General features: G+C 35.8%; 1 protein-coding gene across 1 annotated transcript in view; it reads right to left on the reverse strand.

Moving 5' to 3' along the window:
* Positions 1-12,026, reverse strand: part of LOC134661357 (dendritic arbor reduction protein 1-like) — a 74,458-nt gene extending 62,432 nt beyond the window's left edge. The window contains exons 1-2 of the mRNA XM_063517396.1: positions 11,716-12,026; positions 6,764-6,841 (exon numbers count right to left, since the gene is read on the reverse strand). Of these exons, the coding sequence (XP_063373466.1) occupies positions 6,764-6,841; positions 11,716-11,766 (129 nt within the window). The 5' untranslated portion in view covers positions 11,767-12,026. The remainder of the gene's footprint in view (positions 1-6,763; positions 6,842-11,715) is intronic.
* Between the last annotated feature and the right edge of the window lie 2,966 nt (positions 12,027-14,992).

A 14,992-nucleotide genomic window follows, 5' to 3' on the forward strand; every position in this document is an offset into this window, starting at 1 on the left:
AATGCATCGTGCTTGGTGCGACTTCAACTCTTAAAACAAATTACATAAATTAAGGGAAACGTAACAACAGTGTTTGTATGAAACATTTGACAAATGATGGCAGCATACTTAGACAAGCCGGCGCCGACATCTGCATGAACCACGAACGGCGGCGGCGTAGGCGATCGAATCACAAACACTATTAAGAAAATATGTAGGTAAGATTGCAGCTAACTACAGTACTTAACTACCATTTTTTATTTGGCATTAAAATCCACATCGGATTGGTGGGGTTTGAGGACCTGTTACTACATGCACGTTTGATAACCCCTGACAATATTGTGTGTAGGTAGCGATCTGACATAATTAGCATTATTAGCTTTTTTTAGGTAGCTGAACCTATAGTTTTCTACTATTTTGAATGCAATAAAGTAAACTATTAAATAGTTAAGCAGGCATCAAGTACCTGTGCATCTGAGTACCTATGTAACGTTCAAAGGTAATAAACATCATTGTTGTAAGAGATACGAATGTTAATCAATCAATAGTACCTATCAATTACAGTGAAACCTGGATAAATGCAAAACCTCATTAATAATAAGGTCCCGGTCCTTTGAGACCAAAAGGCCTCTATAATTGAAATTTTGGAACCTCTATAATTGCAATTTAGATTTAATTGCTTTTCGGAATTTTGCTTCTGTAATTGACCGCATTGCAACTAAGACCTCTATAATTGACACTGTGCTAAAAAATCCGTTATTGTAATTGAGAGAATGTAGACTTGTAGAGAGCAGAAATAATATTTTGATAGCAATGATAATTTTATTTTAAATCTTCATCCGGAAGTCAATTTATTTATTGGCTATCTATCTCAGAGTGTAGTAGGTGAAATAGTTTTGATTAAATCAAAAACATAGTATGCTTTTTACATTCCAATTAAACTTTCTTCTACAATTCAAGGGATTTTTTTTAAACCCAAATGACTATAAGAAAATAAAGTAGTAATTAATGTATTGTAAAAGTGCAAGTTACATAATTATATATACCAGAAACCAGAATGTAAGCTCGTAAATCTTCTTTCAATTGTTATTTGCACCTCCATAAAAGCAATTTGTCAGAACGCAACCTCTATTAATGAGAACCTCTATAATTGACACAACGATTTTTTGAACCTCGTTAATTGGCACGACCTGCTTAATTGAAAAACCTGGTTAATTGACAAAAAATTGCCAGTCCCTTGAGATTGCAATTATCCAGGTTTCACTGTATTATCGATTAAAATGTTCAAGTTTACATAGGTACACACAATCTTTCCTTATGAAAACTGATGACAAAGAGTAGGTAACTCGAAAAAGCCACAGGGCTCATCGTTGCGAACTCTAAGCGCGCTTTCCATTGAATGGAAAAATGCACTGCGGAGCCGGTTCCTTCATACCTTCCGGATTCCCAACCTGCTACTCTAGGTCAGCCTCGCGTCGCCCTGTCTCGCTCCCTCGTACACCGTCAGACGGAGATTACAAGTTCGATTTAGGGTCGCGTCGCCCTAACCCAGATTGTCTGCGCTCGGCCCGTGTTATAGCTCTAAGATCGCCTGGAATCGATTTTGCGCTACGTAAATGGACATGAAATCTTATTCGCATCGCATATTTTATTCGGCCGTGCCCGTATAGGTCTTTAATACCAAATATTTATACACATGCTAATCTAGACTAGTACGTGCATGAAACTTTGTATTGAAGTAAAAGTTAGTTCACAGCTTATTAATGAACGCTTACAAATTTTACGTATGGAATAGTAACTATGATACTAAATTCTACAGTGTGAAGGAACACTAGCGGCGCATTTACTTATCGACAATCTGATAAAGTTACGGGGCAATATTAGTCTTCAGCTCTGTTTGAACATGGTATCTAACACCATTCGCGGATTTTAACTTTATCAAAGTCCTTAATGTTTAAAACTTACATTTACTTTGTGATAGTAGTCTGATACGGGGACACCTAATATCTGTACAAAAATATATTGTAGCTAAATACGTCAGTAAGATTTTGCGGTTTAGTTTACAGATAATCAATTGACCCATTGATTTCTTATCGTCAAAGCAATACCTATGGACAAGTAATACGGTGGGTAAAAGTGAATTCCAAAATATTGTAGGTAGGTATATTGGTACGAGATAAATTTTAATTATAAGCAAGTAAGGCACCAACATATTTAGGGTACAGTTTACATACATTAATATTTTAATAGGTATAAGTACCTAACTTCCGAAACACTTCAGTTTTCGGTGATCTTGTTTTTTTGGCCAGATTACTTCGCAGCACAGCACAGAGGTACTAACAAACTTTACGAATAGTTGATGGTAGTTACTATGTAGAGATACTGTGTAGATACATATAAAGGCATAATCGATCGGTATTGAGTGCGATCATTGTGTTCGTCAGTTGGACCGTGAATCCTGTCACTATACTCCCCGCTCCTCGCCCCTCGCCCCGTTCATATTATGAATCTCATTTACGTTTGTGCTTACGCAACTGAGTAAAGTCACCGAAGTGTATAATGCTAATTGAAACTAAGGGCGCAAAGCCCAATATCAATGCAGAAGCGTATTATTAGATATGAAATGAGATGAAATAGTACACTGTGAAATCGTATATAAGTATAGGTACCTACTTATTTACGATTTCACTATGCAGTTTTAAAATTAGCTTTAAATAACTATTGAATAAGTTGTACTTGTCGAAATGTGGCAAAGCATTCATCATAAATGTATGTAGGTTTACCTATATACGAGTATGTTTATTTTCTTTACGCTTGCACCTACTTATATAGTTGATCTCGTACGAATTAATAACTCAATTAAGTGCATTATTAGCTATTAGTTTGATTCTCATAGGCAGTCTCCGGTCACCGGCTACCGTCCGTGACGTAACGTGGATGTGGAGGAAGCGAACAATGGCCGATGTCACAGTGCGCGCGGCTCTAATGGTGCGTTTAATATTATTTTACACGCTACACGCACGCACGGGAAAACATTCCTACGTACACCTAGTTCCCGTACATTTACGAAACTCACTTTAGAGGCACAATGTAGCCACTATCAATTTAATGCTGATACTTACATGCAACCCTTGACATTTTTTTAGGAAAATTTACAATTAATAATTACGTAAAAACGGCTATTAATCTGAGGATTCCTTTAACATTAGGTACAGACTAAGTATATTTAGTAGATCTACAATTATTAATGAAGTCTGTAATATTCTGCAAAATTATTTTATAATTATAATTTCAGAAAAATATTTTATCCGTCCGTCGGGGCACAGAATAAATAATAGTACTAGGTACAGAAGACTCACTCTCTAACAAAACGCGTCTGTTACGATCCTGTGCTGATCGTATATGGCCGCTAGGTGGCGACAGCGCCACGCGCGGCTTACTTATGGCTTTCCCCAAAATTGGGGCGGAACAGATGTACCTACTTTTAGCTACCTGTAGCAAAGCGACGAAATCGCGGAGTGAGCCACGCCTGGTCGAGGTGAATTTATTTATAAAAATATATAATGACGTCACACGATACGTGTCTCTTATTACCACTACCTAAATCTGTATTGAAAACCGATAAAGAGTGGGTAGCTTATTCGACTCTTTTATTAAAATAACCTCTTACGTACTTATGTACCATGGTGTTATTAAAATTCGCAGATCAATAGTCCTTATTTCTGATCTAGTGTAGGAATTTAATACACGGTTCAATTATAACTATGAAAATATAAATTGGTGAATCGTCATAACAGAATAACCCGTGCGCTACCGGATTCTATACACACATTTGTTTCTCATATCTCCTAATGATATACGTAGTTTTTAACTTTGTTTTTATAAATCGAAATAGCAACAATGAGCATGAGAATCATTGAAGTGTGCGAAGGAAGCCACCATTTTTATCGTTATTAGGTTGTGTGCCGTGCGTGACGCGCGTCTCCTGCTGAACATATCGCATCAGATTCAGATGACCAATCACGCTATGATCCCTTCTTTTTAGGGTTTCATAGCCAAAACGACAAAAACGGTGCCCTTTTAATTTATTCATGTCCATCTCTCGGATTTTTAACCGCCAACTAGAATATGTATTATATAATATAATATATCTACCTATCTATCTAATACCTTTAAACGAGCAATTCTTGCATATTTATATATTTATATGTATATATATTTCGGGAATCTCGGGAACGGCTCTAACGATTTCGATGAAATTTGCTATATTGGGGTTTTCGGGGGCGAACAATCGATCTAGCTAGGTTTTATCTCTGGGAAAACGCGCATTTTTGAGTTTTTATATGTTTTCCGAGCAAAGCTCGGTCTCCCAGATATTATCTATTGACATTATTAACTCGTCCTACTTCAACATTCAGTAACACCAAATTTGTCTGATGCTATTAAATTTAAGTACCTGTAGAAAATGGAATGAAACGCCCTAACTCAGTACGGATATGATGGTCGTTCTTGTCTACGTGACAGCGTGATAAAACGGTGTCCGTCACTTTCTTTCCCACGGTGTTAAACAGTGACAGTTATTTTATCACGTGGATAAAGATGGATAAAGCTATCCATAATAGGCTGGCAGAAGTATTTAAGCGTGTAGGTACAACGGGCGCGAATGAGAGTTAATTTAGTAGTTACGATGCTATATTATTTTTGGCTCTTGATTGAGCTATTCATCTAAATGTAACTAAATAAGCGTTTCTAATAGTTATTTTCGATACAAGTGCGAAAAAGAGGAAATTCGAAACGAGTGGCGATAAATTAAAACACGACCGAAGGGAGTGTTTTAAATCGACACGAGTTGCGAATTACCTATTCGCACGTGTATCGAACAACGTTTTACAGTAGGTATATATGGCACTTTAAATTTTCGACATACGCACGAAAAGTGCTATTTTACGCACTAGTGCGGAAAAGTAGCCCCATATGTACTGTAAAGTAAATAAAAAAACCACTCCCTGAAATATTAAAATAAATTGAATAAAATTAAGTTGTACATAATTATTAGATCGATTAAGTGCCTAAGACCGAAAAATTTACAAATGGCGCCATCTACAATAAGGATGAGGCGCGCACTTGGTATGAAGATGAATAAATAGGTAGTAGTTATTATTTACTGGTCTCTGCACATTAATGCCGATAGGCCGCGTAAAAACGACCAATCCGAACTAACCGAGCAATTAAATCGCCGATTAATGCTATAGCGTTTATGCCTGCACGCTTTAACCCGGTTTTTTTACTTTTATTGTATTAGGTACTTACTTTGTTACTAACGCTAATTTACGCTTATTCTGTATGTACAAAACATGCGAGATGTATGTTACGAAAAAATAAAAATACTAAGTGCCTAAATATGTTCATTTAAAAAAATACCTGAATGGGCAGCTATATTGTTTATAAAGTTGCACTTTGTATTTAAATCCATAACATTAGCAAATCGTCTAGATGTATGCTTATTGTTATATTTTGTTTGAAAAAAGTACGAAACAACAAAAATATCTCCATTCCGATTTTTTTTTCCTTCATCCAACTTGTAATTTTATTCGACATTATAATTATTAAACAAATTTTAATTAAAATATAGTATAAAACAATCGGTTTCCAATCTAGCTTTCAATTAGTTCGTAATGTGTGATGAAACAAAAACCATATGCGTTCTTTCATTTAGGTTTGCAGTTGTTATAATTGCATTTAGAAATTAGTAATGCAAATAAAGATAGTGTTTTGTTATAGCTCTGTAATTGCCAATCGAAAAGGTTTTTAATCTCAAGTTACGTGCAGTTAGAGATTATACAGGTAATGTGGAAAGTTACGTAACCGACGAAACTCAACTTTTATGTGTACGTAGGTAATGTAGGTATTTTAGGATAGGTTTTAAATAAGAGGTACTCGAACATAATCTCGATGGCTCTATTATCGATAATCCTCAATAACGCAAAATGAAGGTTAGGAACAACAAATTGTTACAATCACTATTATAAAAAAAACACTACCTACTCAAACGAATTACCTACTATAGTTATTTTATTAGTGCTACCGTGCCCGACGCAAGCGCGACCCTCCGTTCTCAACTTGTCACCCTCCCTCCGTGCAGCTTACGTGAGGATTTTAAGTAGGTATTTATAGAACAAATGAAGTGGAGTTACTCGTGATGATTAGTTTTGTTTATTAGTCCTTGCTAATAAATGTATTCATTATATTATAATATAGCATGTATAGCCAGATATAGGGATTTAATTATTTTGATAGTTTTACATGATTTTGACTATATCATTAAAAAGCCCATTTTTTTATTGTAATTGTTTTTCATTGTGTTTTACATTAACCAACATTGGTTTATTGTTTGGGTTTAGATAGTTAATATTAATTATATAAATGTAATAATTTTAAATGGTTTATTTGAAATAAAATAAATTAAGATTTTTTATAGGTAATTATAACACACTATTAATATAACTGTCAGTCACAGGCATAGCTATTATTAATATGTCAAGATTTAATTAAGTTACCTTATAATGTTTTTCTGACAATCAAATATTGAGGTACCAGCAAGATGGTCTACCGATGATGCAGACAGACCTTTGTAATAAAATACAACTCAATTGAGTACGAAATTGTTCTATGTATCTTTTTTATTATATAAATTTGTTTTTACGTCACGACGAAAATACACTCCTATCAAATACAAATAGTTAGGTCTCCTGTGAGTAGAGGAAAGAAGATTAGTTGAACTGACCTGCATCTGCATCTGGAACCATGAGTCCAGGAGGCCGGGCGCGTGCGGAGCGGCCCAGCGGCTGCCGCCAGGGACAATCTGGAAAATAACCAACCGCTTCATATTGTATACCAACCAATTGGCTACTTTCCTACTAGTCAAATCAGCATCTTTTTTAGAACTGTCAAAACGATTTTCTTATATGGAATTTATATGAAAACGTGTGTAGTGACGTCACGGTCAACTTACCTACTTTTTATGTTTCAATCCAATTTATTAAATAGAAATAGTATTTAAAAATAACTGCTATCTATATTTTTCTAATAATTATCTGGTGCTTTATTTCGTGCACTGTGTGAAATAACTTATTTTAAGTAGAGGAAAGTACTCAATTGTGTACCATTTATATTATTATGTAACGACATATTATTATCTCTTAGATTTAAAAACGGTACCTTTTTTTTTAATCATACTGATATTAGGTGAGGGTCAATCGGTCCTATGTCATGTTACGAAAGTAAAGTAGGTACCTACCTAGTCAATGCTTTTGTAGAAGGAGGTAGAGAATATGTATGTACTTAGGAGTGTTTCGTATCTCAAACAAATAGCGAAAAAATCTAAATAATTAGTCATAGCCGCGCGCCTGCGCCTGTCAAGCGCGAAGCCGTTACCGACTTATGTACTTGTGCTACCATTCCGTGAGCACTAATTACCTAGTGTCTTTGAGCATAAAAAGCTTCCCACCATTTAATCGCATTTATAAGCTTAATCCTTCAATACGAGTACACTAAGTAAAATTGTCTTTTCGTTGGTCTGTTTGCCTCAATCCGACTATGATCGAAGTATTTAATAATTCAAATCTTTTATTTTATTATATTGGCTTCGCATCGACATCAATTCTATCTGCTTTTGGGCTAATAATAAAAAGTTGACATCGAAGCCATTCATTCAAAAGTATCAGCTTATTATGCAAATCATAAGATTGGAAACCACTCGACACTGTGTTGTGGACAACAAACGATTCCTATTATTCATAAGTAACCGTACAACTTCCCAATTCATAAACCGTTTTAACCGAGATTGTAAAACCTCCACTAACGCTACTTGACCTATGTTAACTTGGCCGTACATATCATACATGTTTTTTTTAGAACCTTCTAGGGGTGTGGAAATACCCGATGTGTTTTGGGAAGAAGAACATTGCCAAAAAGAGGTTTGATTGACCGCTTTAACATTAGTTACCTATTAAATCGGCTACGTAAACTAGAACAGCCCTTAAAACTGATTGACAGGAGACTGGAGTAAATTACATCAAGTAATGTCATGCTTCTCTGAGCTCTGCGCATGCTGTGTGGCATTCAATTATTTTATTTAATAAATTTCTCAAGCACCTTCTTGCAGTATTGCAGCCGCCTAACGCTCTTTGTAGCAGCCTGTAAAGCTTGATTATGTTTTTGGGCGTTTTTTTTTGTTGTCCCCTACACTTTTTTTCAAATTTGGGATTTTTTATGTTATTTCTACTCAGAATCACGAGCTCTTTCTATCCTAATAGGAGAAAAAAAGTGTCCCAAAATGTCCATACATTTTTCGATCTTTCCATTCCGCGACCGCCATACGAAGTCTATGAAAAATGGTGACGTAATGGAAATAAAAACCTTAGGACCTTAGGACAGAAAGAGCTCGTGATTCTGAGTAGAAATAACATAAAAAAATCCCAAATTTGAAAAATAAAGTGTAAGGGACAACAAAAAAAAACGCCCTTTTGCACAATATGTGACAAGGGGCTGATCACGAGTACCATGAGATGAAGACAAAGTAAAAACGTGGTAAGTATTAGAGGGTTACTAGTTAATACCTATAGTTATAAAAAACCGAACAAGTGCGAGTTGGACTCGCCCACCAAAGGTTCCGTACAAATTTAACTCTGAAAGTATAGTTAAGTTTAAAATTTTGCTCGTCAGGTCCCTCGGATGTATTCTATTTTTTTTTTTAATTAAATTATACTACATCTGTAGTATATAGAGTAACGATATACAACTTAAAAATAAATGAAAGTTAGGGATGTTTTTGTGTTTTTTTTTTCTATCAAGCAAACTTTAACATTTTTAAGGTACCTATTGGTCTGTCCTTGCAAATAATTATATTCTAGTTACCGTGTGATTTTCATGGTATAAAAACGTTCTCTAATTGTTTTTTATTTTTTATTTAGGCTACAAACAGTCATTTACAAAAAATATATATATTGTTATTTATCGCCGAAAATGGTATGGCCGATTATCACTTTTTTGTCTGTGTTTTATAATGCAATTTTTCAAAATACCACCTTTCATGTTGTAGAATAAATAATTTAATGTTTTAGTTGGCATAATATACACTTAGTTGTTTATTGTTTACCAAATGCTTTATTGAGTACCGTTTCGTTTAACACCTTTTTTTAATACCTACTTTTTTATAAGACATATGTTTTATTTATTTTTTATTGCATAAAAAGTCGGTTCCGGTTTGCTCACGGTGCGCCGTCGCACCTAACTAGACTCTGTCACATATGAGACTTCTGTTACTACACTTATTATAAAAATAATATCTGGGTGACCGAGCTTCGCTCGGAAAACATATAAAAACTCGAAAATGCGCGTTTTCCCAAAGATAAGACCTAGCTAGATCGATTTTTCGCCCCCGAAAACCCCCGTATAGCAAATTTCATCGAAATCGTTAGAGCCGTTTCCGAGATCCCCGAAATATATATATATATATATATATATATATATATATATATATATATATATATATATAAATAAACAAGAATTGTTCGTTTAAAGGTATTAGATAGATGTAGGTATGGGTTATTTTTCTTATTTGTAACTTGCCTAATGTATGAAAAGGGAACTGTTGCATCAACGAAACGTTAGTCGTACAAGAGTTGTTTGACCAAGTGAAAGATTTGACAAATGATAAGTCTCCCAAAAGTTAAGAGGCATTATAATAATCTGCTTTACAATAATTCTACCAATTGAAACGTTGTCATACAAAAATTTGCTAATCGTTAGTTGTCAAAGTGAAACGTCGGCGAAATGTTGGTTGGCAAAAAAAGTTCTTCGAAAAGGCAGAACACCATAAAAAACTACAATTTGGTTTAGCCCCCCTCTTAAAAATAATATAAGTAAAAGGCTAAAATATAAGAATATTAACGATATTTTATGAAGAATTTTCCTTAAGTTTCCCTAAAGTTACCAAAACTTATCATACCCGCAGAGCCGAGAACGACAATGAGTTAGCCGCTCGATTTCATAAGGGTGAATTGGAATACATTTGGTAAATTCATACATACATAAGCATGTAACCGATTACAGCTGCAAATTAAACTGTTTCACACGACAGTGGTATGTTATGTATCTATTACCTGTAACGACCATTAAGAATAGAAGAATGAACATGCTAGGACACCTGTTACAATACGATCAATACGTCAAGACCGTTATAAAAGGGAAAAGGAACAGAGGGAGTCCTAGGAGGAATAGAGCGTCATGTCGTACCTCGCGCCGCAAAAGATAAGGTTTTAGAAATGAATAATTGGAGACTGTGCCACTGATAAGAGCTCGTTATTGTTTATGGTGATGTTACGCACCTTAAGGCACCGCACACAAATATCATACATACAGACTTTTTTTTAGTAATTATAGAAATACAATGCTGTTAAGAGCCGGAGAGCGGCAGCGGCGGGAGCTCCCGGCGCGGCCGTCGGCGCGGCGTAGGCCGGCGTTGATGTCTTTTCCACTGCGCCCGCTTGCGGCTGTTGTCCCGCAAATCTATGCGTTTTTACGTACTAATCCACTTACAAGTCCTGATACATTTGAAAGCGTATGGTTTAAGAGAATAGTGGACGACCGTTTCTCTATACAAACGTTGACCCAATTTTCGTCGCTGGATATTGTCGTTATGGACCATATTTTTACACAATTTATTGAATATTAATCATAGCTATGCTCCTTCGCTTGACTTTTAGATTTTTTGATTATTATAAAATGTAGGAGCGAAACACAAATTCTATACAAAATTTGAAAAGCTCCTATACTTAACACTTATAAACATAAATAAAGGAGCGGACATAGCTGTGATTAAAAATGTTAAAATGCATCAAATTGCGTAACAATATTTTCTATAAGTAATAATAATATACAGAAAGGAAAAAGGGGAATACGTTTGTATCGAGAAGCGGTATTATTTTGAGTTTTAGTTGTTGACTATTGATATGTTTATAGGAACTTCAAAATACTAATTTGAGATACTTAGTCATAGAGTAGTCGAGATGCGATTGTTAAGTTTAGTTTCGTGATAGTTTAACTTGATTTTGAATGTGACAATTCATTTAAAAAAGTTGTCTCAACTGTTACATACAGTGACATACAATATGAACATAAGCTAAAACTATTTACTACTAAAACTAACTGACGTAAATTCTTATCCGATGTATCAAACGGTCCTGACTCCTAAGTAACAATGATAATTACTTACACAGGTAATGATAGCTTTAGAGAATTATTTGAACAAATAAACATAACAATGTTTGAAAACCTTGAAAGGTTTCAGAAACTGATAAAAGTTACCGTAATGTACCTATTTGTGATCTAGAGTCCACGTATATTCCGGATCCTGCTCAGGTCGAGGTGGTAGATCTGCGCAACTAATGTGAGTTTTGATTTCGGCTTTAGCACTAGATAAGACCAAAACACTTAACCTCGTAATTACACCTGCACTTCGTAAAACATAGAGCGTATCGACATCCTTGATCCTGCTGCTATATAGATCTGGAGGCTGTACCGGGAACAACTCAACTCCAAGTAGCGCCGGCGCAAGCTCGTGGCCCAATTCGGAGTCACATCGAAACTGTTCCGCCGGTGGAAAATGCACTTGAGTAAATTTGCACAAACTATGTGGTATGCGGATCGAAGTTCCAGAATGTGAGGGCCTCGTACCTGGTCGCCCACAAGGTCCTCGGCAGCTCTGATCGCGCAGCAGGCCTCCATTCCCGGCGAGCCGGGCGTCGCGTCGCGGATCGGGGCGCGACTGTCACGCGAGGGCCATGCGCACGCCTGCGCGCGGCTGCTGCGCGGGACACACTGCGTGCGATAGGTGATAGCCGCCGCGACCTCCTTCGCGGGGTTGCAATGAAAGTGATTAGGTTCTTGCGCGACTGATAACGAGGGCTAGCGCTGCGAAACGCTGCTTTCCAGTTGGTTCTTTGTGTAGGTACTTACGTGGCGTGGCTGGCCGTAGGTAATTCAGAATACCTCCGTTACATTTTAATATGTAGCTACCTACACTGAAACTAATACTCAAGACACTTTTATAATAATACATTTATTGACATACCATGTTCGTAATAAGAATACGAATATTCGTATTCGTCGAATAGTAACGTATTTTTTATTCCTCTTTTAAAATTTCTAACGTTCCTAATAAATAGGCACCTACACCTACATTATGTCGTATTATGGCTGCTAGGAAGAAAGGCACAACTGACAGGAATTTGAAACCGAGAGAATATATATTGAAATTTAAAAACCTAGAACTTCTGCTGTAACTATAAAAAGACGTAAACACTTTCTGTAAAAAGATTGAGAAAGATATTTGCTAGATGTTCTATTTATGAGTACCTATGCAAAAGCATTTTGTGTAACTTGTGGCTCTGTGAGCTCAAAATGTCGTGAACCACAATAGCTCTACCAACTTCGAAACTAATTTTGAAACTACAAAAAATAACGGAAATATAAAAGCTGCTTACAAAATTTCAGTTGAGAAATTCGACTCGTAGATGCGAGCAGCCGCTGAAACGAAGAACTTCACTTTCACTCTGTTAATTCATATAAATGTATTGCATTTGCATCGCCAGTCATTTTTAAAGCAGTAGGTATCAGCAGCAGGTATGAAACTTTTAAACGAAAATCATCATACGTATGGTTAGTGTGCCTAGCCTGGGATTGGGACCTGTAAGGTAGGTATCTCATTTTCTTTGGAACTTATTTTATTTCGCATTCAATATCGCATTCGAGTAAAATAACTTTAAAATAAAAATTGGCTTCTTATGTATATTTATTATGTAATATTGGTAGATCTATATTGAATACATGAATTTTTCAACTTCCGTGAAATTAAAATTGGTTGCTCAAATATTGAAATTAAAAAATGTAATAAAACCATTAAAACGGATTATATCGCGTGTATTAAATTTATTCTACATCCCGACGTCTCGAACCCTTTACAACGTTCGTGGTCAACGCGTGACTGAGGAAAAACTACACTGTGCAAATCTACCCACTTACAACATATTGAACCATCAGAATGTTATTTATTGGGACATAAAAATACAAACTAAACAATGAAACTAAATGAAAAACATGCAATATAAAACTTAAAATAACCCTCTAAATAAACTTATAAATAAAAAAAGCGGCCAAGTGCGAGTCGGACTCGCCCATGAAGGGTTCCGTATTTAGGCGATTTAAGACGTATAAAAAAAAACTACTTACTAGATCTCGTTCAAACCAATTTTCGGTGGAAGTTTACATGGTAATGTACATCATATATTTTTTTTAGTTTTATCATTCTCTTATTTTAGAAGTTACAGGGGGGGGGACACACATTTTACCACTTTGGAAGTGTCTCTCGCGCAAACTATTCAGTTTAGAAAAAAATGATATTAGAAACCTCAATCTCATTTTTGAAGACCTATCCATAGATACCCCACACGTATGGGTTTGATGAAAAAAAAATTTTTGAGTTTCAGTTCGAAGTATGGGGAACCCCAAAAATTTATTGTTTTTTTTCTATTTTTGTGTGAAAATCTTAATGCGGTTCACAGAATACATCTACTTACCAAGTTTCAACAGTATAGTTCTTATAGTTTCGGAGAAAAGTGGCTGTGACATACGGACGGACAGACAGACGGACAGACAGACAGACAGACATGACGAATCTATAAGGGTTCCGTTTTTTGCCATTTGGCTACGGAACCCTAAAAATGCTCCCCAGGTCGCTGTCATGTGTTATGGTGCCCAGAAGACTGGCAGCGTTACCTCGTTGGATGGCCAGACTTAGTCTCTGGCCGAAGTAGTTGCCAGCCCTCTGGTCACCAGACGCATCTGTAAGATGCATCATGAACAATCATGAACCATCATAAACTATACATTTTAAGGCCAGTTATATATGCAAAATTGGTTCATAAGGCTAGTTCTACAACACAACTATTTTCAAGTAAAGATAAAAATACGCGACGAAGTTACGCCGGTTCTAACCCTACACCTCTGACCCGAAAAGATTTAATTCCCTCCTAAATTGTAGAAGGGTATTCCACTATGGGACCGGTAAGAAACTCGGCGGGACACATCTTTTCAAAACATTACATCTTATAATTAAATTAATTAACATGCATTAAATTAAAATACGGTACGGTGCATTAAAATAAAAAACTACGGTAACCGAAGACAATATAAAAAAATGTAAATAGATATATAGGTAAATGATGTACCTAAATAATATTTTAGATTATGTAAGTGTATATTTTGCGGGAAACCGTTGGTTCCCGAATCGAATGACCGTTCTTCGTGGAGGCCTTTGTACAGCAGTAGACGGTACGTCTATCGGCTGAGATGATGATGATGATGAAATTTTGCATGCCCGATTATTGTCGCCTGAGATGTGCTTGAGATATTGTTGCCTGAATTGCATGACTTTTCAACTGCGATTACTGCATATGTTGTTAGCACGGCAGAGCTGAGCCTCAGCTGAACGTATAGCAAATGTCACCACCTAAATAATTTGTACCATATTTCACGCAAATAAATATATAATTTATATTTTGTCTGTTCTATTTCCATGTGTGAAATTACCTAATTTTATGCCAGCCATGATGCAATTATTGTTTATACGAGTAGTACTTTCATGAAAAACGGTTTTTTTTTACATATTATTGAAGAATGAATGTTGATACTGCGGTATACAGGTTGTCTTTAAAACTTCCTTGATCCTCATGTATGGTCAGCGAAAATGTATGGTTTTTGGCGAAATCCAACTCCTGCTGTAATTAATTACTTACTACTTAAGAACGTCTGTGATGAAATTGTAGCAAACATTTTGCAGGCGTTTGTTGTTTTACTTAATGACGAGAACGAGACGTAATTACTAGGTTATGTACTTGCTTACGCTTTCCGAGCGCCATCTGTTTGTCCGTTTGTCGGTCTGTTTGTCAGCAGG

Source organism: Cydia amplana, chromosome Z, assembly GCF_948474715.1.
Source record: "Cydia amplana chromosome Z, ilCydAmpl1.1, whole genome shotgun sequence".
Lineage (NCBI taxonomy): Eukaryota > Metazoa > Arthropoda > Insecta > Lepidoptera > Tortricidae > Cydia > Cydia amplana.